The sequence below is a fragment of the Saccopteryx leptura genome, chromosome 5, assembly GCF_036850995.1.
Source record: "Saccopteryx leptura isolate mSacLep1 chromosome 5, mSacLep1_pri_phased_curated, whole genome shotgun sequence".
NCBI classification, from domain to species: Eukaryota; Metazoa; Chordata; class Mammalia; order Chiroptera; family Emballonuridae; genus Saccopteryx; species Saccopteryx leptura.
Genome location: NC_089507.1, coordinates 9493024 through 9516327, shown reverse-complemented (window position 1 = coordinate 9516327; position 23304 = coordinate 9493024). Strand labels below are relative to the sequence as shown.

Sequence of the window (23304 nt, the reverse complement as noted above, 5' to 3'; positions counted from 1 at the left end):
ACTCACCTCTGCAGCTCGTGATCGTGTTTGTGGGTCTTAGGCTCTGTGATGGGAAATAGAGACAGTGAGGGAGGAAAACCTGGATTCCTGAATACTGTGGGCAACGCCACACCACCTTCCAGGACCCCCGGGGGAGGATAGACACCCACCCTCCAGGACCCCCAGGGGAGAATAGACACCCACCCTCCAGGACCCCCAGGGGAGAATAGACACCCACCCTCCAGGACCCCCGGGGGAGACTCAACACCCACCCTCCAGGACCCCCGGGGGAGGATAGACACCCACCCTCCAGGACCCCCAGGGGAGAATAGACACCCACCCTCCAGGACCCCCAGGGGAGAATAGACACCCACCCTCCAGGACCCCCGGGGGAGACTCAACACCCACCCTCCAGGACCCCCAGGGAGAATAGACACCCACCCTCCAGGACCCCCAGGGGGAGAATAGACACCCACCCTCCAGGACCCCCAGGGAGAATAGACACCCACCCTCCAGGACCCCCAGGGGAGAATAGACACCCACCCTCCAGGACCCCCAGGGGAGAATAGACACCCACCCTCCAGGACCCCCGGGGGAGAATAGACACCCACCCTCCAGGACCCCCAGGGGAGGCTAGACACCCACCCTCCAGGACCCCCGGGGGAGAATAGACACCCACCCTCCAGGACCCCCAGAGGAGACTCGACACCCACCCTCCAGGACCCCCGGGGGAGAATAGACACCCACCCTCCAGGACCCCCAGGGGGAGAATAGACACCCACCCTCCAGGACCCCCAGGGGAGAATAGACACCCACCCTCCAGGACCCCCGGGGGAGACTCGACACCCACCCTCCAGCATCCCCGGGGGAGAATAGACACCCACCCTCCAGGACCCCCAGGGGGAGAATAGACACCCACCCTCCAGGACCCCCAGGGGGAGAATAGACACCCACCCTCCAGGACCCCCAGGGGAGAATAGACATCCACCCTCCAGGACCCCCGGGGAGACTCGACACCCACCTTCCAGGACTCCTGGGGGAAAATAGACACCCACCCTCCAGGATCCCCAGGGGAGACTTGACACCCACCCACCAGGACCCCCGGGGGGGTCTGTTTCCTCACTCCTCTGGTGAAGAGGTTAGGTCACTGTTCTGCAGCCACAAGGCTGTTATTCTCTCATCAATCTGTAATAAAGTATTACAGAAATGTCTTTTTTGTTCACTTCATTGTGAAAGTATTTGTGATGTTAATGGTCACAGGTGACACTTGACCACAGGTCTATAAAATAATCCAGTCTGACTCAGTGACGCCTCCCCACCTTCTGGGAGCAGGAAGGACTACAGCCGCTCCCTCCCACCCCATTGGTCCAAGCAAGCTGTGCCTGGAGAAGCTCTGGGGTCTGCCCCTATGGCCCAGGGCCAGACAAGGTCATTAACTCTGAGCGAGCGAGAGTGATCTGAGACTAAGTGGCTCCCAGAGGGCCTTTCTCCGAACAGCAGTCAACTTGGATCTGATGACTCGCCATTCAGGTAAAATTCCCTGGAGGGCAGCTCTGGAAACTGAACTGATTATGAAGTGGCCTTTACAGAGGGGGATTTGTTCTGGCACCTAAACGCTGGGCTGATTACATCGGGCAACTGTGTTCTGATTTCATTCTACTCAGGAGAGCTGCTCGCATTTGTTTACTGTCACCACAGGGCTGTGCCCTGGTCACGGAGCAGGGCTTGGATTGGCAATGCCAGGGGAAGTTGCTGAACTCACGGTGGGCTGAAGAATGACAATTATAAATGTTAAATTCTTAGATTTGGTATGTGTGTGGGGGGGGCGTGGGCATCGTCGTCCTGATACCATTTAACTTCCAGTTTGGGGTGGGCACCAGCTCATAGTGGAAGGTCTCAGGAGGGTCCCCACCTAGTCCTCTCATGTGGACACGTCCTAGCCGTCAAAGACCGTGGAAACCTTGTGTGGCTGACCGTGCTGATGGTCAGAGGGCCATACCTTACCTCCTTCTCCATTTCTCCCAGGTCTCAGCTTCTCAACCAAGCAGGTTGGCAAGGAATTTCCTCTGGAATAAAAACAGGTTCCAACCTTTTTTTTTTTAATTGATAAAACTAACCTAATTGAGCAAAGTTTTCCCGGGCGCTGAGGATGGCTCTGTGGCCTCTGCCTCAGGCGCTAGAATGGCTCTGATTGTGGCAGAGCAATGCCCCAGATGGGCATTCTTTCTAAGTATCAACCATATTCTAAGAGATATCTTTCTATCATCTTGCTTAATACTCAGAACAACCCAGAGATAGGTACTATTATCACCCTATTTTACAGGTTAAAAAACTGAGCTCTGTTCAGCGGTGGGAATCAAATAATTTAACAACCCATTCTCTGCCCTCATGACCATTTTAAGTATAAAAATATATATAAAAGGTAGTTTATTATTTCATGCATTTAATACTGAAATAAGAACAAAGAGGTACACACAACTAGATTATAAGAAAGAGTTTTAAAGTATTAACAAAAAATCAAATAATACCTGATTAAAAAACATTATAAAACTGTTATTTAATATATTTCTATATTACTTCTTGATTGGCATCCTCATTGGCTATTTCTTTCACCTATGGATGGAATGAACATGACTACAGGCACTTAGAATACACTATTGTGCAGAAGAACGTTAAAAAAGAGTAAGAAATGTAAAATTGTGATTTCCACTTTGGGCGGGTGTCCAGGTCCCCACCTTAGAGAGAACCCTGATGACAAGTGCCCTTTTAACAACTGGTTCGCCAGATTCAACAAAAAATTAGGTACTGATTCTGTCAAACCAGTGCAAACCGGCTGAATCCCACCACTGGCTCTGTTTAAGCACGTTCCTGTCTCAGGGCGGGTGCGTCAGGAGGCTCGGTGTAGCTGTGAGCCCGGGCAGGGTGCCAGGGCAGGTGCCAGGCTTTGTGTGCCATCTCCCATAAACCATGCACCAACTACTTTGTTACTTCCATTCCCAGAAACAGCAGTGGCCACGTCTCACAGTGACCAAGTGACAGCCAAGAGTCCTTGGGACAAGAAAGACTTCTCTGCCTGACCAGTCTTTGGAGTAATTTCTTGTGTAGTTCTTGACTGGGTGGCTTCCAAACCTATTCTGGCCTCCCAGAGAACTTGGAAGTTCCTGATTACCTCAGAAAAATTGATTTCTGGCCCAAGTGGTGCTTGATCGTTGCAGTGGAGCTCACTGGGGGACACAGTCGTGAAATGCCTGGTAAGATGCGTGTTAGTATCTCTGAGTAGGTTCACTTTTGGCATCAAGACTTTAAACATGGCCCTGGCCGGTTGGCTCAGTGGTAGAGCGTCAGCCTGGCGTGCAGGAGTCCCGGGTTCGATTCATGGCCAGGGCACACAGGAGAAGCGCCCATCTGCTTCTCCACCCCTCCTCCTCTCTTTCCTCTCTGTCTCTCTCTTCCCCTCCCACAGCCAAGGCTCTACTGGAGCAAAGTTTTCCCGGGCGCTGAGGATGGCTCTGTGGCCTCTGCCTCAGGCGCTAGAATGGCTCTGATTGTGGCAGAGCAATGCCCCAGATGGGCAGAGCATCGCCCCCTGGTGGGCATGCCGGTGGATCCTGGTCGGGCGCATGCGGGAGTCTATCTGACTGCCTCCCCGTTTTCAGCTTCGCAAAAATACAAGGAAAGACAAAAAAAAGACTTTAAACATTTCACATGTGTGCACCTTGCTAAGTATACTACATTTCACCATGCCATCCCATAGACTCCAGGAAAGCTCAGGGCGAGGTTTCTTAATACAGAACAGGACTGTTGTGTGATTCTCAATAAAAAGCAAACAGCACTAATCCTCCATTGATGTCTCAAGGGATAAAGAGGAGTTAGTGAGAATTCTGGGGTCTTCCACAGACAGTAAGTTTGGACTCTTTGGGGCCACCTCCCTCACCCACAACACATGCCCAGGACAACGGTCCATGGTCTGTCCAGCTGCCCGTCTCACTTGACCATGGCGGGGGAGAGGACCCGCTGCCTTGGGCAGCTCATCGCCCACTTATTCAATTCTTCCTTCAATGCCCGCTGTCCAGGCCGTCCTGTTAACCTCATCATGGTTCTTCGACACAGAAACGGGAGTGATAACCCCTGAGCAAGATTGACCAAGAGAATAAGAGAAATGGACAATCTGAACTGCCAGTATTAGGAGTGACACCAGTTTCACTTCATCCTCCTTCTGTGGGACACTGAGCACCAGGACCAGGACCAAGCGGAAGAGGAGGAACAAATGTATCTGTTTTGAAGCCATCCAGAAAAAAACACATTCTAGATTCAGTTGCATTCAATTTAATCCAACAGGCAACATCAACATCACAGAGATGTTGGTTAGAGGTAAACTGCCAAGTGAACGGGTAACTTATACCCTACAGAGTATCTTCCCGAGATGACCCATAACCACAGTAGATAAACAGGATAGCTTATCTGGAGAAAGGGCACAGAAATGTATCCTGAGATGTGGTGATTCATCTGGAAATGTCCCATTTTCTGAAGACCGTGGGCATCTGCCTTTCTTTACTGGCCTGTCCCAATAAGAGAGCTCGATGTGCTCACTCTTCAATGGAAAGGGTGCTGACAACATATAGACAACACAGAAGTATCATGTGAACATTAAAATGAGGTAACATAAGAGAGCATTCAAGATTGAGCTCTCAACATATGTCATCAGTTTGGCTCAAATCAACTCTTACAAAATTAAAAAAAATTAATTAATAAAAATTGCCATTCTGTTAGATAATAATCTTTTCTTGAATATTAAGAAATGAAAATAAAAACTGTGCCAGTAGCTTGAGATACTATAAAGACTCTGGGAGGTAAAGCTTCCATTTCCGATGCTGACATGATGACGGAGGATCCCCCAGGCCTTCAGGTCCCCTCCAGCGCATCCCTGCATCACAGCCAGGTCGCCGAGGGCTAGCGGACCTGAAACCTCCGTGCAGGTGGCTCATGCTGGAGAACTGCAGAGCGCATGCTCAGGGCTCTTCACACACTGAAGAAGCTTGATGGGCCTGTGACAAGAAAGCAAAGATGGATATCAAGAGGACGTCCAATTCATCGATGGTTCAGTTTTCCTCCCCTGCAGGACAATATGGAGAAAGAGCCAGGCACCCAGGACTGAATGACTTCAAGGGCGGCCAGTGTAGTTTCATTTGACCCGCAGAGCCATAGAAGTAAATACTGAGAAGAACTGTCTGATGCTCAGATGTGGGATGGAAATGAATGTCTGGCTCTAACAGGGCAGAGATATGGGCTATGGATGTCGCTGATGACCAAGAAGCAGCACCCTGAGAAAGGACCCCCATATTTTCTTCAGAAGGCCACTGGCTGGGAACACCTCTGGGTCAGGTAGTGGGTGGGAAGGAGAGGGAACAGAGATCGCCATAGGTCACATCCCAGATCACCATCAGGGCCCACGGGAAAATGGCTGCAGAAGGTGACATGGCTATTTCTTCTTCAAGAACAAATTGACTCTGGCCAGTGGCTTAGTGAATAGAGTATCAGCCCAGCATATGAATGTCCCAAGTACGATATCCAGTCAGGACACATGGAGGTAGTGACCATCTGTTTCTCACCCCCTTGCTTTCTCCATTCCCTTCCTCTTCCCCTCTTGCAGCCAGAGGATGAGTTGGTTTGAGCATGTCCCTGGGCACTGAGGATGGCTCCTTTGGAGTACATCAGTCTCAGGCACTGGAAATAGCTCGGTACTCGAGCATTGGCCCCAGATGGAGCTGCCAGGTAGATCCCCATCGGGATACATGTGGGAGTCTGTCTATCTCCCCTTCTATCTCTAAAAACAAACAAACAAACAAAAAAACAAAAGGAAATCAAGTCGATTACCAGTAGTCATCCTGGCAGGTAAATGTAATATTCCTTCTGTTTAAAATCAATTTCAGATCATTTATGGAGAGACTTGAGCAGGAGTGACTGGGAAAGAAAGGAAAAGGTGTTAACATAACAGGGTCATGCAATCATTTTCTGAGTCAATCTATTCACTAGGTAGCAGGCCTTACACTAAGCACTGGGATAAGGGGGGGGGGGTGGAGCACAGGTCACTTCTAAGAATTCATAGGCCAGCAGGGAAGTGGAAGGTGCGTGCTAGGTGGATACCTTATGGGAAAATAAAATTGAGAGGCCATTGGGATGGGCTGAATGTAGAGTAAGAGCCCACTCATTTTCTGAGCCAGTCTTTCCTCACTGCATTCTTGTGACTGTGGGTTCTCTTGTGGACTCTCCTACAGTGACCCTAAGAACATATGGTGCACAGTGGTAACACGTACTTGTGTGCTCCGTCAAGGTTATGCATCACCCAGGCTTGTAATACAGGAACCCTCAGGGGATTCAAGTTGTGGATTTCCACACGTCCAAGAATGCTAAGATGGAAGAGACAAGAAACATTGTCAGCCACAAACTAAATCGTTCAGGCACCCCGGCCCCTTTGAAAAGGCAGGGTGCCATCTGGTAGAACCCACCCTCTGGAACTGACGCCATCTCTCCTCTTTCAGCGTGACCCTCATTGAATAAGATCCTCAAAAGAAGACCCTTAATCTGTACTTTGTTGTTGATCCTTTAAGTATTTGTTTGTCCAAGAGTGGGCCTTGGACCAACATAACAACATTGGCTGGGGGCTCGTGGAATAGCAGCCCCAGAGTCCGCACCCCCCGCGGAGCCAGGCTCTGCAGTCGGGCAAGCCAGGTGACCCACAGGCTCAGCAAGCGGGACATGACTCTGACAGACCCTGATGTGCTGCTCTGACCCCACACTGAGCTCTTCCCCATTGGTCTCTGACACCTGCCACTCCACAGCAGGAACTTAGGTCCCTCCCACCAGATTATGAAATCCACCTTCTCCCCAAAACCCACAAGGGTGAGGTCAAAAGAGGAAGACAAGAGGACACGTGATTCTTCGTAGAGTTAGATATTAAAACAAGACAAAAGGAAATTTAATTTGGGGCACCTGGACTGTTTCTTCCTCTCAGTCCTGCCCTACCCAGGGAAGGATTGAGGAACAAGGACAGAATAGGTCGTCCACATGGCAAACACTGAACACAGAAGGCAGCAGAGACGGAAGGCATTGGTGTGCCCAAGGGTGTGGATTAAATGAGAGAATAGCTGAGACTCACTGAGCTCTTTCTCTTTCTCAGGCACAGAGCTCAGCACTTTTCATACATTATCTCAATTAACCTTCATTACCCTGCACATGCTCACTAAAGGACTCAACGAGGTTAAGGTCTCCGCCTGATAAAGCATCGACCTGGATCACGGCAGTAACCGGTTTGAAATCATGGGTTTGCCCGGTAAAAGCACATACAGCAAGCAATCAATGAACAGCTAACGAGAAACAACTATGAGTTGATGCTTCTCACTCCACCCTCTTCTCTCTCTCCTCTTTCTGTAAAATCACTAAATAAAATCTTTAAAAAGAGAGAGAGAGAGAGAGGTTAAATACCCTGCCTAGAGTCACGTATGTCATGTGAGGACCTCTGCAGTGTTGGTTTTAACTAAATTGCTGACAACACCTGCAAAAAAATAATGGAGGTCAAGAGCCAGCACAGGTCCTGATGTCCCCATAGCAGCTGTAGCGCTGGACTGGGACTCACGTGTCCACGGAGGAGAGAGGGGTCCAAGGACAGACCTTCGTGGGTGGTGAAGATTTGTACAGACAGGAAGGAGAGGCAGGACAGATGAGGGGACAGCCGGAACAAAGGCAGGAAACAGCCAGTGTGGAATGTACTGGAGGCCCGAGCTGAGAAAATGCCTCCAGGCCTCGAAAAGTCTAGACGGAGCTGGACACAGTGTGGGCACCATTAGGACCCTCAGAGAATTGCACGCAGCGGAGAAGACGGACAAAAACATTCACTTAGAAAGACAAATCTCTCCAAAGAATACAAAAATACTATCTTTTCTAACCCAAATTTTCCGTACTGACCTCAAACATGAGAATTCTGTTTCTGTAGATGAAATATGCAATAGGAGGCAAATAGAACACAAAGAAATCAGTACCTGCTTTTATCAAAGGTGTTACTGATGGACCCATTGAGCACCACCTGGACCACACCACAGGCATTTTCTGCAAACTTAAAACAAAAAGAGAAAGGCAACAATATGTCAGCACACAAACTTCATCGGCACACCCCAGCGGCGGCCCCCAAAGCAGCTCTCAGCACGAGCTGGGGGAGGGGACAGACTGTGTGGTTCCAGCTCAGGACGCCGGGAGGATGTGCTTCCAGCACAAACCCTGGAGGGTTCCACTTCACAGGAGAGTTCTGGAAGCAGGTGCTCTGCCCTGTGTCTGCACAAGGAAGTTCAACACCACTGCTACTCAACTGCTGCTCAGAAGTCAGCGTGCAGACGAGGAAGAGCAGCATCGCAGCAGGGGGAAGATGAAGGGGCTTCTTTAGTGTCATGAACTATAGACACCGCACATTTCATCTAGGGCGCAGGACAGAGGATTCAGGGGTCAGGGAAATGGGGACACCATGAAAGGGACACTGAGGCCTGCACAGACACAAGGAGAAATGGGGAATGAATGAATCAATGAATGAATATTAAGCAAGCAGACATTCAGCCGGACCCTTTGCTAGGCGCTGGAGAAGACACAGTGAACAGAACAACGGAATCTACATGTTTCCGCCAGGACGCCCGTCCGCGGGGACCAGCCCAGGTCCCCTTCTCACTCTGTCCGGCCATCTCACAAGGGAGGATGAGCTTCCTGCGGGTGTGGCCACCGACACGAGAGCTCCTTGAGAGCAGTGAGCCCGGCTGTCCTGCTGCCACTCAGCCCTGGAGCCTGGACACCAACACATGGCACAGAGTGGGCGCCCCTGGAAACCTGTGAAGGGAGGAAGGACGGGAAAGAGGAAGCAAGAAGCCCAAACCCTCCGTGATGCAGGTGAGGAAAGAAATAGAGCAAATGCAAGCTGAAAGGCGGGTAGGATTTCCCCTGGTAGAGGCTGAGGGAGCCAAGAACAGAAGGCCTAGCGGCTTTTGTGTTTAGTTTAGAAGCACACTTCAGCAGCTTCTGAAGTTGGGTAGGGAAGTTAGTTCACGGAGGGCCATGAATGCTTTGCTAAGAAACCTGGCCTTGGCCCTGGCCGGTTGGCTCAGCGGTAGAGCGTCGGCCTAGCGTGCGGAGGACCCGGGTTCGATTCCCGGCCAGGGCACACAGGAGAAGCGCCCATTTGCTTCTCCACCCCTCCGCCGCGCTTTCCCTCTCTGTCTCTCTCTTCCCCTCCCGCAGCCAAGGCTCCATTGGAGCAAAGATGGCCCGGGCGCTGGGGATGGCTCTGTGGCCTCTGCCCCAGGCGCTAGAGTGGCTCTGGTCGCAACATGGCAACCCCCAGGATGGGCAGAGCATCGCCCCCTGGTGGGCAGAGCGTCGCCCCTGGTGGGCGTGCCGGGTGGATCCCGGTCGGGCGCATGCGGGAGTCTGTCTGACTGTCTCTCCCTGTTTCTAGCTTCAGAAAAATGAAAAAAAAAAAAAAAAAAAAAAAGAAACCTGGCCTTTAGTCTGTCTGCAGGTGATGAAACAGCATGAAGAACTTGAAATGGAATTGGGAAAATGCAGTGTGGCCTCTGTCGTTCTGCTGGGGGTGATGAGCGGAGGCCGGAGGCCCTAAAAGTATCACTCACAGGTGCTAACTCAGCCGAGAGCCTACTGGGTGCCAAGCCCTGAGCCTGCAACACCTCTCAAGCCCTGAGCCTGCAATACCGTGTAATCTTCAAGTAGCCCTGTGAAGGGAGCGCTGGCTCCATCTACCCCCAGGTGATTTGGAAGTGACAAAGTAGAATGGGGATTTAAACCCCAAGAGGCACTGCTTCTATTGTCAGAAAAACAAAGGTTCTAGTCTGATAAAAGAAGGTTGTCTGCACGCGTCTGTGAGTGAGCACTTGGCTGAGACAACGGTTCAGTCCCAGCGTAGCTCACAGAGGTAGGGTGCACCTGCGATCACCTCACCGCTGAGCTCCTAGGACCCAGGACAGTGTGGGGAACACATACAGGTGCTTGCCATATAGAAGGTTTATAGCACTTGCACAGCCTAGAACATATCATAGAGTGATGAAACAGACACTTTTTTCAGAAAGAGCAATACATTTTTCTAAAATAAAAAAAAAAACTATACCATCCCTCTGATTTTTCACAGCATATATTATGTACTCAACAAGCATTTGCTAAAAATAAATGCATTCTTAGTGAACAGGATAGCGGTGTCTTGTTTAAACTTTGAGGTAACCCTACGGGACAGGCATTAATTTTATCCCCACGTGACAAATGAGGACTCTGAGGGTCAGACGGTGATTAAAGACTCTGTCCGAGTCGGAATGGTCTCCTTATGTCCAATCACAGGCGACCACCTTAACCCTACAGGGTTTTCCTGAATCTCCTTACGGTGGGTGGGGCTCTCTCTCCTTCCTACCCCACTGACCCTGGATGAGTCCCTTAACCTCTGGGTCTCATATCTTTACTCATAACCCTCCCTCAATAACCATTGTGAGAACAAATGGGTGACACAGGTAAGGACATATGACAAGGCCCAGGACTTGTCATAAATGTGCACTTGTCCCTGCTTCTGTGTCTACATTTTAATTTGGAGAATTTTAAGTAGTGTTGTTTCACTTTCTCCCTCATTTTCTTTTTTTCACGTCTTTTTTTTTCTTTTCTTTCCCTAGTCCACTTGCGTGCATAGTAGTGACTTATAAGAAAAATAAAAACACACAACGGCAGCTTAGACTGAAGTCAGGAACAGAGGGGGGCGAGGAAGACAATGAGTATTTCCCGGCCGGAACTGCGGACTGCTGAGGGACAGCGTGGGGCCGGCTCCCTGACCGCCGTGCACTGCGTGCACCCAGCAGGCTGCGTACTTCCCTGCAGTCCGCTCTGTCACCTGTACATCCCTGTGACAGCACGGTGCCTACTTCAAGGGTTCCTGTGAGGATGAAAGATGTTAATCATGAGCAGACCTGAGGACCGGGCCTGCTCACAGGGAGTGGGCTGCACTTGCAGCTTACTAGGACTCCTCCAAGAATCACAGACTGTGCAACGCCGGGGCCGGAGGGCAAACCAAGCAGCAGATTCCTGGACGCCAGAGCCAAAAACTGGGTAAGAGCAAGGATTCTCCAGCCGCAGCCCCGGGCCCTCCATGCTGCCCTAAAAGTCTCTGTGAAAAACTCTGGGATGTACTCAGGAACATATTCCTCAGGGTAGAATCCCAGAAAGAGTTCCAACCAACCACTGACTAGATGACCACTTTCTGCTTTGGTCTCCAAAAGTCTAGAATGTCACATTTTGAACATACCTTTTTGGATATGGTATATGGTATCCCGGAATACAGAAACGGTATTGTTTCTGCAGTCTTTCTTCCAGTGTGGACAAGACTCATAGTTCATTTCTAAAAGACACAGTTTATAGAAAATAAAGTGGAAAATAAAATCAGTAATTAAGCTCCGTTCTTCCCTGACTAATCACAGTGGAGCCATTTTCCAATGACATCACTGCCAAGATGGAGGACAGAGAATGGACATGTTTCGACCCAATTTAACTGAGTGCCCCTGAGTCCCATCCAAGTCCTTAGCTTGTCTTCCACATCCCAGACAGGAACACTGTGACCAGCTTTGAGTCACATTTCTGGGAAACTGCAGAAAACTCATCAGACATAGACAAGACCCCAACAGTATCCCCTGTACAGGAGAAACCAGAGATCACACTGGGCCCCTCTGCTTCCTGCCAACCCTCTCCTGTTGACAGCGCCCCTCCTCCCTCAGCCCCACACGGTGGGCTCAGAGGGCTCGGAGTCTCCACACCCTCCCATCGAGACAGGCTCAGGCCCCGTGAGACACAGCAGCACAGAGCGTGCGTGCCTGTGCCTAATTTCCATGTCACCTCTCCCAAGGACACTGCCTTAACACACTCTTTTTAGTTATTTTTGACATATCATTGGCAAATTAGATTGTAAAATATTTAAGATGCACAATGTCATGATTTGATGTACATATATTCACTGTGAAAAGTTGTCCCCATGTGCGGATAATTAGCACACCCACCACCTCACAGATTTCTCTTGTGTGCGTGTGCGCATGTCTGTGAGAGAGCACACGGGTCCTACTCTCAGATCATTCCCGTCACGCTCCTACGGTGCGTCCGCTACAGTCACCGCGCTGTGCACAAGCTCAGACCTCACTCATCTTCTCAGTGAAAGTGTTGCCTCTACAGCCTGGCCCTGTCTCACCCACCCCTGCACCTGCAAACTCTTTCCTACTTTGTTTCTATGAGTTCATTTATTTCATTTTACATTTTTGGATTTCACGTATCAGGGACATCATGCAGCACTTTCCTTCTCTGTCTGGCTTCTTTCACTCACCAAAATGCCCCTCCTATCCATCTCTGTCGTTGGAAATAACAGGATTGTTATTTTTCTTTTAAGGCTGAATGATCTTTTATTTTTTATTTTTTTATTTTTTTTGTATTTTTCTGAAGCTGGAAACGGGGAGAGACAGTCAGACAGACTCCCGCATGCGCTCAACCGGGATCCGCCCGGCACGCCCACCAGGGGCGATGCTCTGCCCACCAGGGGGCGATGCTCTGCCCCTCCAGGGTGTCGCTCTGCCTCGACCAGAGCCATCCCCAGCGCCCGGGCCATCTTTGCTCCAATGGAGCCTTGGCTGTGGGAGGGGAAGAGAGAAACAGAGAGGGAGGAGGGGCGGGTGGAGAAGCAAATGGGCGCTTCTTCTATGTGCCCTGGCCGGGAATCAAACCCGGGTCCCCCGCACACCAGGCCGACGCTCTACTGCTGAGCCAACCGGCCAGGGCTGATCTTTTATTTTATATGCATATACCTGTGCCTCATTTTCTCTATCCAGTGAACCTGACTGCACAAACACCTCAGTGTTAAGTTCTGGGGACCGAGAGATCAATTAGACGGAAGCCCTGCCCTCAGAGACCACGTGATTCAATGTGATCGAATAAACCGGAGACAGATCAGCTGGGATTGGGGCGCTGGCAGCACCACTGGGAAGGTGGATGTTGAAGTTGATTTTGAAGGATGAAGAAGAGCCTGCAGACAGAGACAGAGGAAGGTGCTCCATGCAGAGAGCGCGTGTGCAAAGGCACAGAGGTGTGGTAAAAGGTGTGGTAAACAGTATGCACATGAGCTGGTCTTAAGAATAGATGGCGTCAGGTGGGTACAGGGGCTCTGTCCTCCACACTGATCTTTCTGGGCCCCTGGGCAAGCTCAGAGCCCCTTCACATTGATGGACAGTCCCATCGGGCCCAGGTCCTCACCAGAGGAGCTCTCGTCCCCGCACCATGTGAGGCTGTCAGCGATGTACCCCAGCAGCGTGTCCTCCAGCGTGAACATGTCCCTCAGGATCCCTGTGTACTGATGTGCCAGCTCGCTGGATTTGCTCCACAGGACAGTCTAAGAACAAATAAGCACAAGCTGTTATTGAGATCAACTTAGTAAGCTGGGAAAACATCCACATCTCTTAAATGAAAGACAAACAGATAACAGAGTAAGTCAGATATAGTCGGAGTGAGTGTTGTTGAGTGCATGGCTGTTGTATGTGTGTTCTAGGTCACAATGTAAAATGAGCTTATTATTTTGAGTTTAGGTAAAAAACAAAACAAAACATAAAAATCACAGAACAAAATTTTTTACTAAACACAGCATTGGAACAACACATCTGGAGGAGCTATTAGGAAGTTACACAATTCCTAAAGTTATTTGCAAAATAATTTTGCTTACGTGCTACTTCTTTTTATGTAGAAGTGCTGTTTCTTAAACAGCTCTATACCCCTTGTTTCCTTTACCAAATCTCCCCTATCCCCACACACAAAAAAATTATAATAATAAAATAAATAAAAAATGAAAAGAAAAAAAAAGAAGCCCTTGCTAGTTGGGTCACCAGTAGAGCATTGGCAGGTGTGTGGAAGTCCTGGGTTCAAATTCTGGTCAGGGCACACACGAGGAGCACCCACCTGCTTCTCCTCCCCTTATTTATTTATTTATTTATTCTTTCTTTCTTTCTCTCTCTCTCTCTCTTTCTCTCATCCTCCCAAAGCCATGGCTCAATTGGCTCAAAGGCGCTGGCCTGGACTCTGAGGAGGCTCCATGCCTCCACCTCAGGCCCTAGAATGGCTCCAGTTGCAACCGAGCAACGGCCCAGACGGGCAGAGCATCACCCCTTACTGGGAATGCCGGATGGATCCCGGTTGGCACATGTGGGAGTCTGTCTCTGCCTCCCCTCTTCTAATGAAAAAAATAAGAAAAGAGCAAATACGGTGAGTTTTTCCAGGTTGCTTTTCAAAGGCACAAAAAACCAAATTTCAGAACACGCCTCAGCTCCATGGACCTTCTCTTCTGAATCAGAGGCCGTGGGATTTTGGTCGAAAGCCCGAGCCCCTGAGTCACGTGTCCTCATGAAGCCTGGCGTCACTGTTTTGAGCTGCCTGACCTGGGACAGCCACGGCATCGCAGAGCCCCACTGTCCCCGGCTGTAAAATGGTAGCAGGAAGAACTGTAGGAAACTCCCGGGATGCAGAGATTCAATGAGACACTGTGAGTAAAGTGCCAGGTCCCGTGTGGGGCTCAGCCCCTCCCTCGCAGTGTCGCCCAGATGTTTATTACCCAGGGCTCTTCACCGAGGGCCCTGTGCTTGTGCGCCCAGCAGGGGCCCCACGATAACCCCAGCTCTCTCCCGGTGGGAAGACAGTGAGTTGGGGCATGGTGCACTGTCCCTGTCTTGCCGACTTCAGAAAAGATTCACTCCAGGACAGACTCTCCCAGTATAATCAGTGCATTAGAACCCAGGCCTGTCTGGCTCCAAATCCTGTGCCATTTCAACCGGTCACTTTCAGGATGGTCCAACCTGAGGAGGTGCTGGTTCCCTAAACTCCCCAGGGTGCCCTCTTCTCTCTGGTGGGATGGGCACGGAGTCACTGCCCTGCTTCTTCCACAGGACGGCAAATGCAAGCAGGAGTCATTGTGGTTGTGGTTGCCGTTGTATCACCGGAGGTCAGGGGAGGGCATTGTAATTACTGAGGTTGGGCTGGATTTGTTTGGGTTGGATTGGTTTCCTGTTAGGTTTGTTTTGCCTGATTTTTAACCAAGAGTCCTTCTCTGCTGTGTGCTCCCGTTTCTCTCTCTTACTCCCCTCTCCCGTCCTAAATCCCAATCACATCTCGGTCTCCTGTTCACCCCACAGACTCACCCCTCCAACCACAATTACTCCTCTTCCTTCATCCTGGTCAACATTTGGTCCTGTGACCGCTTCTCTCTGACTTTCAGCCTCCGTGGACAAACCAAGAACCTGACCCGGTTACCTTGTGGCAGGGAACGCTTTGATTGGTCAGCTCCATCAGCGGCTGGTAGTCTTGTTCCGTAGAGCCACAGGGATCCTTGGAAAGGAATGCATTCATGAACGCCTTCCCTATCTTGTGGCAGTCTTTATGTCTGTGAGATGAAACATGAAAAATAAAATAAATCATGATTAATGAGGTTGCAAACATGTTCTTGGAGCATAATTACCCCTTCCCCCAAACACTCTCATGTAGGAAGCATTTACTGACTACCATGTGTTTCCTTATGTACAATCTCGCCTAATCTGTACAACACATTTATGGGTGAGCATTACCTTTCCTGCCCTACAAAGTCCCTGCCCGCATGGAGTTCACCCTCTGGTTAGAGAGACAGATAGAATAGAGACAAGCTGGTAAGTTACCAAAATAAGCACAGGTGACTGTGAGTACGCAGGAAATCGACAGGGCTGTGTGACGGACCGCTGTGGGGAGGCGGGTCAGGAGCGCTCTCCCTGAGAGACCGTGTAAGCTGCAGCTAAATGATGAGGAAAAGTGCATTCCAGACCAAGGGTACTGCACATGCAGATGCCCTGAGACAGAGAAGAACTGGCTGATTTGGTGGAATAAGAGACAAACAGCATCACTGTGGTGTAAAGAAACCAGGGTGGGGCAGTGTGCTGAGAAGTCAAGTCAGGGAAGAATTGAGAGGGAGATCACTTGAAACTTTTGGACCAAAGAAAAGATTGCAAATTTTACTCTAGTTACAATGAGAGGCCATTCGATGCTTTTAAGCATGGAAGTGACCTCATTTGAATTTGTGTTTGAATAATCTCTCTGGAAAAACTCTGAACTGGCCCCACAGTGGAAGAAACATGTCAGAAATGAAAATTCTAACAGCAGGTCCCCTTCAAACATCTCCTGGTGGCTAGAAGGCCGGCAGGCCAGGAGGAACTAACGGGGATTGTACAGGGTGCTGGAGAAGACAGCAGGTGGAACTTCCTTTGTGTACGTGTGTTAACACGTGAACAGAGCCCAGCACTCCCTCAGGGCAACGACGTGGGTTTCCACTGGGACAGTCCAGTCATCAGGGTCAGGACAAGCCCCAGCCTTTGCAGCAGGCTGTTCCTCAGAGAAACGAGGACCTCAGACCCCGGAGGGGTGGCCGTTTCCCTACGTCACATGACAAGTTGAAGACCAGGACAGGGCACAGGTTTTCCCAGATGACAGGTACAGTGAATGGGGTAAGAAGGGATGGGACAGAAAGCCTTAGGCTGTGACAGCTATGGCAATGGTGAAGGACCAGATATCCTTGGCGGCTAGACCCATCCTGTATGCCGTCAGCCTACGTCAGGGTCATAACACCATGCTGTCATCTCTCTCCAAACCTACACCCTTCCCACGAGTAATTGTACTTCAGTCCCGTCACTAACGCGACATCACCATTATTACTGTACTGCTCGCCAGAGAGAGCTCAGAGACCTTCAGTCCTGTTTCTAAAGCACGTAGATCTCCAGGGTGATTACACTCACTTGGTGAATTTTCCTGCTGACAAGTCCTGCAGGACAGGTTGTCTTGGCCCAAAGAAAACAAGCAGGTTCATTCAGTTATTTCTCAAATTTGGTTACTGGAGTCAGCATTGTAGGCCAAGACTGCCACCTTGTGATGAGGTGATTAGTGAGACTCCTGATTTTCTCAGCAGTCTTCAAATTAGAAGACTCTTCAAGCCAAAGGAAAGCTTAGAGCTCATCAATTCATTAAACTGGAAGATATTCATTGTGATAGGTACATTTTTAAACATGTAGGATATACCTGTAAGCAAGCAAAGATCCTGTCCTTGTGGGAGTTTGCATTCAATCAGAGGCAGACTCCGGCAAACAATAAATAAGTTATAGAGTACCCTAGAGATATGTAAGTGCCATGGGAAAAAAATTAAAAATAGAGTAGGATAAGTGTGTCAGGAGCAACCCAGAGGGTGGTGGCAGTGTTTACAATTGAACAGGGTTGACAGTAGATGACATTTGAGTAAACAACTGGAGGAAGTGCAGGACTCAGTCATACAGACAGCTAAGGGAACAGCATTCTGGCCAGAAGGAACAGCCATAGCATAAGTCATGATGTCTAATATGTTCAAGGAATGCCAAAGAAGCCAGTGTGGCTGCAACAGAGTGAGCCAGGCGGAGAGTGGGAGCAAATGGACTCAGAAGGATAAGGATGGCAGCCTGAGCAGGACCTCATAAGCCACTGTAAGGAACCTGTCCTCTACTCGTGGTGAACTGTGAACTGTGGAGCCGTGGAGAATTCTGTCACAGGAGGTATAGGAAGTCACTGACATGACAAAGGATTTCTCTGGTTGCTTTGTTGAGTGTGGTCTGAAAGAGGGAAAGGACAGGGGCAGGCAGACAAGTCATCTGGGCAGGTGCTGATGGTCATTCGGACCAGTGTGGTAGCAGTGACGATGGTCAGAACTGGTAGATTCTTGATTCACTGTAAATATCCTAATGGACTGGATGTTGGATGTTAAGGAGTCAATGATAATTCCAAGGGTGGGGACCAGAAACAACGGAAGGATGGAGTTGCTGTTTAGATGAAGTAGGCTTTAGGTGGAGGTGGCATTGATCACGCGTTCAGTTTGGGACACAATGAGTTTTAAGCATCTATTACACATGCAAGTGAAGCTGTGGAACAAATAGATGGGTATATGAGCCTGATGTTCTGGAGAAATAAAGCCATGAAACTACCCAAACCTTCAAAAAGACCAAGAAAACAAGATGACAAAGAACTAAGTCTTGATACCAATCTAAGCGGCTGGGAGAAGAAACCAGGAGAGACTGAAAAGGGACTTCTAGGGACACAGGACAAGAACAGAGAAGATTGAGTTATGCTGGACACCAGGCGAAGAAAGTACATTAGGCAGGAAGACGTGATTGACGGTGTCAGACGCTCTTGCTTAGTCAAGGAATATGAAGACTGAGAACAGACCGTCTGAATTCTCACCAAGGAAGTCGTGTCGGGAGCTGTTTTCATTTGCAAATGCAAGGCCTATCTTTTTGTTATTGAATCCTAGATTGTTGATTTTTCCTTTACACTTAATAATGTATTTTATAAATTTATTTTGGGGAAAGATCCTGGGAAAAACATACCTCAATGAGTGTATCACTAAGAAAGCAATATCCTGGGTAATATTCTCATGCCCCTCCTCTCATCCCCATTTTAAGCCGGAACACATCTTCTCCTACAATGTTAAGCAAGCCCGTTCCTTACTAATTATCATCTATTGGAGTGGAAATTATCTTAAATCTGCAAAGCAAAACAAGTTAGCAAAAGAAATTAAACATCAAAGTCTGAATCATTCTATGACAGTCACTTGTAACCTTTTACTTAACTTCTTATATTCATGAAAATTTATTTACCATTATTACACTATATGATTGCTATAACCATAAGCTTCTAAAGTAAATTTATATTAATAAACACAATTTTATTTATTTTATATTTCCATTCTTTTGTTCAATAAATACAGAGTGCTTGTGAAGCACCAGGCAGGCTACCAGGAATCTAACTGGAAAAAGTAAAATTTATTCTATAGGGAAAAACACAAAATAAAGGTAAATTAAAATGCAACTTCAGTAACATCTTCTTTTATCATGCTGGCAAAAATAAAAAAGTCAAAAAATCCCCCCAAATTTCAAAACAACCTATGTAGCAAAGTTATGGAGAAATAGAAACTCTCATTGCCCCAGGAAGGGAATCATCTCATACAAAGAAATTGGCTATGTTTTCTAAATTAAAATGGTGATTATAGTCTTTAAACTAGTGATTCCACTTCCAAGATTCTGTCTTCAACGCACAGGATTTCAATGAAGCACGTTCTGTAATGTACCGCCAATGTTTAAAAACAATCTAATTGTCCATCCCTATCAGTCTAGACATGGTTTTTAAAAAGTCCATAAAATGGATTACTATGTAACCTAGAAGGAGACTACACCAATTATCCAGGTACAGTGGTAATGGGGGGGGGGTGAGACACAGAAGAGAGGATGTGTGTGTGAGTTGGGAGTGAATATAAACGTATATACTCAGAGAACATTTCTGGAAAGACACAGGGAAAACAAATAGCATTGTTTGCCTCAGAGAAAGAAGAAAAGGAAATTGAGGGAAGAGATATTTTTATTTTCTTCTGTAATATTTTATTTCTTTAAAAGCTGGAAAAAGGATCTGTAAAGAATATGGGAAAAAATTGTTAACACGGCATAAGGACTAAGTAGATATTTGTAATATTATCCATAGGTGTTTTAGCATATTTGATACTTTCATAATTGAACAGTTTTTAATTTTAAAGTAGAAAAAATGAGAGAGAATACTGACAGGGGAAGAAGGAATATGGAAGAGGGAGAAAAGGTCCCCTGAGTGGAAAGAACGAGGAAGACTAGACCTGGAGGAAACAGAAGTCCGTTCCCAGCCATAAATTGGTATGTTTATACCCTGGGGTTAAAAGGTTCCTTTAAAACATTATACTCAGAGTATTAAAATATGAAACCAAGTCCCCGAAATGAGATCACTTGATCAGCTGGATTTTGCTCTATGTCTTAAACATTCCTTTTGGAATTCTAAATCTCTATGTCTTGGCCAAGTCCAATATGCCTTGGGTTCATTTCAAATGTCCCTTAAAACCAAGCTTTTCGCCTGACCAAGCGGTGGCGCAGTGGATAGAGCGTAGGACTGGGATGGGGAGGACCCAGGTTCGAGACCCCGAGGTTACCAGCTTGAGCGCGGGCTCATCTGGTTTGAGCAAAGCTCACCAGCTTGGACCCAAGGTCACTGGCTGAAGCAAGGGGTTACTCAGTCTGCTGAAGGCCTGCGGTCAGGCACATACGAGAAAGCAATCAATGAACAACTAAGGTGGCGCAATGCGCAACGAAAAACTAATGATTGATGCTTCTCATCTCTCTGTTCCTGTCTGTCTGTCCCTGTCTGTCCCTCTCTATCCCTCTCTCTGACTCTCTCTGTCTCTGTAAAAAAACAAACAAAAAAAAAAAAAACAAGCTTTACTAACTCCTTTAAAACATCCAAACACCAAATAGGTAGATAACTTCTTACCATGTGGGTGTATCATGTTTACTGCTTTCTAGTAGGAAGTGAAAAACTGAGCTTAGCAAATTTTTAAGGGTTAGAATATAGAAGAAATTGGAATTATGTTTATAAATGGAGTGTGTCATCATTTCTCATGGCTGAGTAGTAGTCCATTGTCTATCCGCACCACATCTTCTTTATCTAATCCTCTCCTCAGGATGAGGCCATGAGGTAGTGACTAATGACCAAGCAGGGGCTGTCCAGGTAAGTGTGAGTGGGGGACTGCAAACAGGCCTGATGCTGAGGGTCAAGCAGAGGAATGCTATCAGTCAAGATTCCTGCAGGAAGTGTTAGGGGAACTCCCCTGGCGCCAGGTCACCTAAAGTTCGACCTGGCTAATGGATACCCAAACCTGACAGAAACGAACCCTTAGCTCCAGGGGAGGCGGGGAGCATAGAGGCGGGAAGCAGGAAATGGGGTGCAGGTGCGGCTCACCGCGCCCAGTCCTGGAACTGCAGGGTTTAGGCGCGAATTGTGCAATCTCAAACTCACAGCATAAAATCGCAGCTCTTCCTGCGGCCTTCGGCAGCCTGAGAAGCAGCTTTCTCCTTCCCTGCGCGAACTACTTCATGTACAACTGCAAAGATGTGTTCTCAGCTGCAGTCAAGCCCTGGGAATGGCAGCCAAGACAGCGGGTCCCTTGGGGTAGTGGGGGTGGGGTGGGGGTCGGAGATCAGTAGCCAGCAGGGAGGGTGCAGGAGGAACCATCTGTTAAGATCCCACAACCTCCTGTGGATGGTGTTCCCAGGGTTTGGACAGATTCATCAAGCTGATTCCCGCTACCGTGTTAGTTACAGCTCAATTGTTACAGTTATTTCTTTGTCTGGTTAATGAGTTTTCTGGCCACATTCATTTCACGACGCGCAGGAGGAGTCGGGCGCTGTTTTCTGTTAGAGAGTGCAACTCCGTGCAGAGGTCTGGCTCTGACGCCATCCCTCCCCTCAAGCTCCGCAAACCACTTAAGCAGGTGTCCTCTGTAACCGTGGGGCACTTTCAGTCAGAAACGGTGAACGGAAACCCAGTGCAAAGTAGAAATCTCCACCAAACCGCACCCCACCTCTGCGCGCGGCCGCGGAGAGTCTGGTTCCCGCAGCGGGGCCGTGAGCGCCCAGGGCGGCTGCGGGTCAGGAGGTGCTTTGCCCAGAGGGCTGCCTTCCCCACCAAGTGGTCTCAGCGGACCAAGGCCCGCGCGCTCCGGGGCACCGCTGCCCGCCGCGCCGAACTGCGAGTCGGGTACTGGGAACACAGCACTGCCCGGCGGCTCTCAGCTGTCCCGAAACAGGACCTGCTTTGTTCCGGCAATCCGGACAGCTCCCCGCTGCGCCGTGCCCGCCGAGCCCACCGCGCGCTGTACCCACCGGGTCGTGCAGAGCAGCGAGTCCTCGCCACCCACTCACCTCAGCTCCGGCCGCAAGACTTGAGTGTAGGTGTAGCACCGTCCCAGGACGATCTCGGAAAAATGGGGTGTAGACCCCATGCCCTTCCACTCCTTGTGCTTGGGCGCCTGGGGCCACAGGACTCGGACCACCGCTGTGGTGACCACCACCAGCACGACACCAAGAATGGTGATGCCAAGACAGACCTTGGTTTTCGTGGAGAGGCCGAGTTTGCCGCAGCGTTCGTCCCCGGGCACGGGGCTGAATCCGTGGCTGTGGTTGGGCATGGGGTCCATGCAGGGTAGGGCCCGACGAAGTCCGAGGAGAGGCTAGACTGGAGGCTGGGCTGCAAGGGTGGAGAGTGCTGCCTCTTAATGTGCCTCCTCGTTATCTTTCACTTGCCTTTTCTCAGCTTCCTTTCCCACCCCCACGCCATCCTTCAGAGCTCTCCCGCTGGCTGCAACAGTAAAGACTGAAAGAACTTAAAAAGAGTTTAAGGAAAGAGGGGTAGCAGCTACCCTAATCTTATCCTTCAGATGGCTGAATAACATACTGTGTCTTCTTTTATTTTACTCATTTTACCGGGGTCGGGGGAGGGGAGTGGAACTGGAAGCATCAACTCTCATATGTGCCCTGACCAAGCAAGCCTGTGGTTTCCAACCCATGAATTCAGCGTTCCAGGTCCACGCTCTCCACTGCGGCAGTGGTTGGTTCCAAACCCTTGACTATGCCTACATATGAACACACAGGGAGCAACTATGAGTTGATGCTTCTGGTTTCTTCCCTTTCTCTTCCTCCCCTCGCCTCCCCTCCCCTCCCCTCCCCTCCCCTCCCCTCGCCTCCCCTCCCCTCCCCACTCCTCCCCTCCCTTCACCTCTCTAAAAATCAATGAATAAAATCTAAAAACAAAGAAAGAGGAAACCATTCCACACTGTGTGTTCTTGCACCTGTCAGTTGGTTCCCTCAATCAGCCTTGGACTTTACACTTTAGCAGTACTTCTCCCTGGAAAAGAGGAAGGCAGGCCACCCGCCCCTGTACCTGTGCACAAGCAATCCTTTCTCCTGCAGAGCAAAGCTCTACCTCTGCTCTGTGCACTGACAAGTTCCTGCTCAGCCCCTGTAAAGGCTCTGCCTAAGCCTTACCCCTTCTGGCAAGTGCCATGCTGGTAAAGCTCTGGATTCAAACTGTGTTCCATCACTCAGTGCTGGGTGAGGCCAGGTATGTTACCTGACCTCCCTGTGCTCCAGATGTAAAGTGGGGCCGATGGGGAGATTGGGACCCAGGGTGACCTACCCAAGTCCACCCAGCTAGTAGGTGGTGGAACTGGGGAACTGACACTCAAACCCAAGTGGTGGGCTCGGGAACACATGCTCTGCTGAGCCACGCCACCTGTAGGCTAAGCAAACACTCTCAGGCGCACCCTACAGAATATCAGTCACTTAGGAAAATCTTTTCCATTAGCTCTGAGCCCATCACTGTGGCCTGGGATGT

General features: G+C 49.2%; 1 protein-coding gene across 2 annotated transcripts; it reads right to left on the bottom strand.

Annotated features, from left to right (window-relative positions):
• Positions 1 to 4677: 4677 nt before the first annotated feature.
• LOC136405508 (ADP-ribosyl cyclase/cyclic ADP-ribose hydrolase 1-like) lies at positions 4678 to 22186 on the bottom strand. 2 transcript variants are annotated; one of them, XM_066384988.1, is made up of 8 exons: positions 21834 to 22186; positions 15331 to 15460; positions 13291 to 13426; positions 11309 to 11401; positions 8016 to 8082; positions 6294 to 6386; positions 5854 to 5940; positions 4678 to 5024 (listed from the first exon to the last, which is right to left on the bottom strand). In XM_066384988.1, exons 1-8 carry the CDS (start codon positions 22106 to 22108, stop codon positions 4961 to 4963), a joined length of 945 nt encoding a protein of 314 aa, XP_066241085.1. In that variant the 5' UTR covers positions 22109 to 22186; the 3' UTR covers positions 4678 to 4960. The 2 variants fall into 2 exon arrangements, with proteins under 2 accessions (XP_066241085.1, XP_066241087.1); XM_066384990.1 differs by lacking the exon at positions 6294 to 6386 and having other exon boundaries at positions 21834 to 22182.
• Positions 22187 to 23304: the final 1118 nt, after the last annotated feature.

Bases quoted from the DNA above. Each gene is read 5' to 3' on its own strand.
- LOC136405508 (XM_066384988.1), bottom strand. From the start codon at position 22,108: ATGGACCCCATGCCCAACCACAGCCACGGATTCAGCCCCGTGCCCGGG. The intron at 15,461-21,833 runs GTGAGTGGGTGG...TTCATCTCACAG, and splicing joins GTCTTGCGGCCGGAGCTGAG to ACATAAAGACTGCCACAAGA. The intron at 5,025-5,853 runs GTAATCGACTTG...TTCTTGTCACAG, and splicing joins ACCTGCCAGGATGACTACTG to GCCCATCAAGCTTCTTCAGT.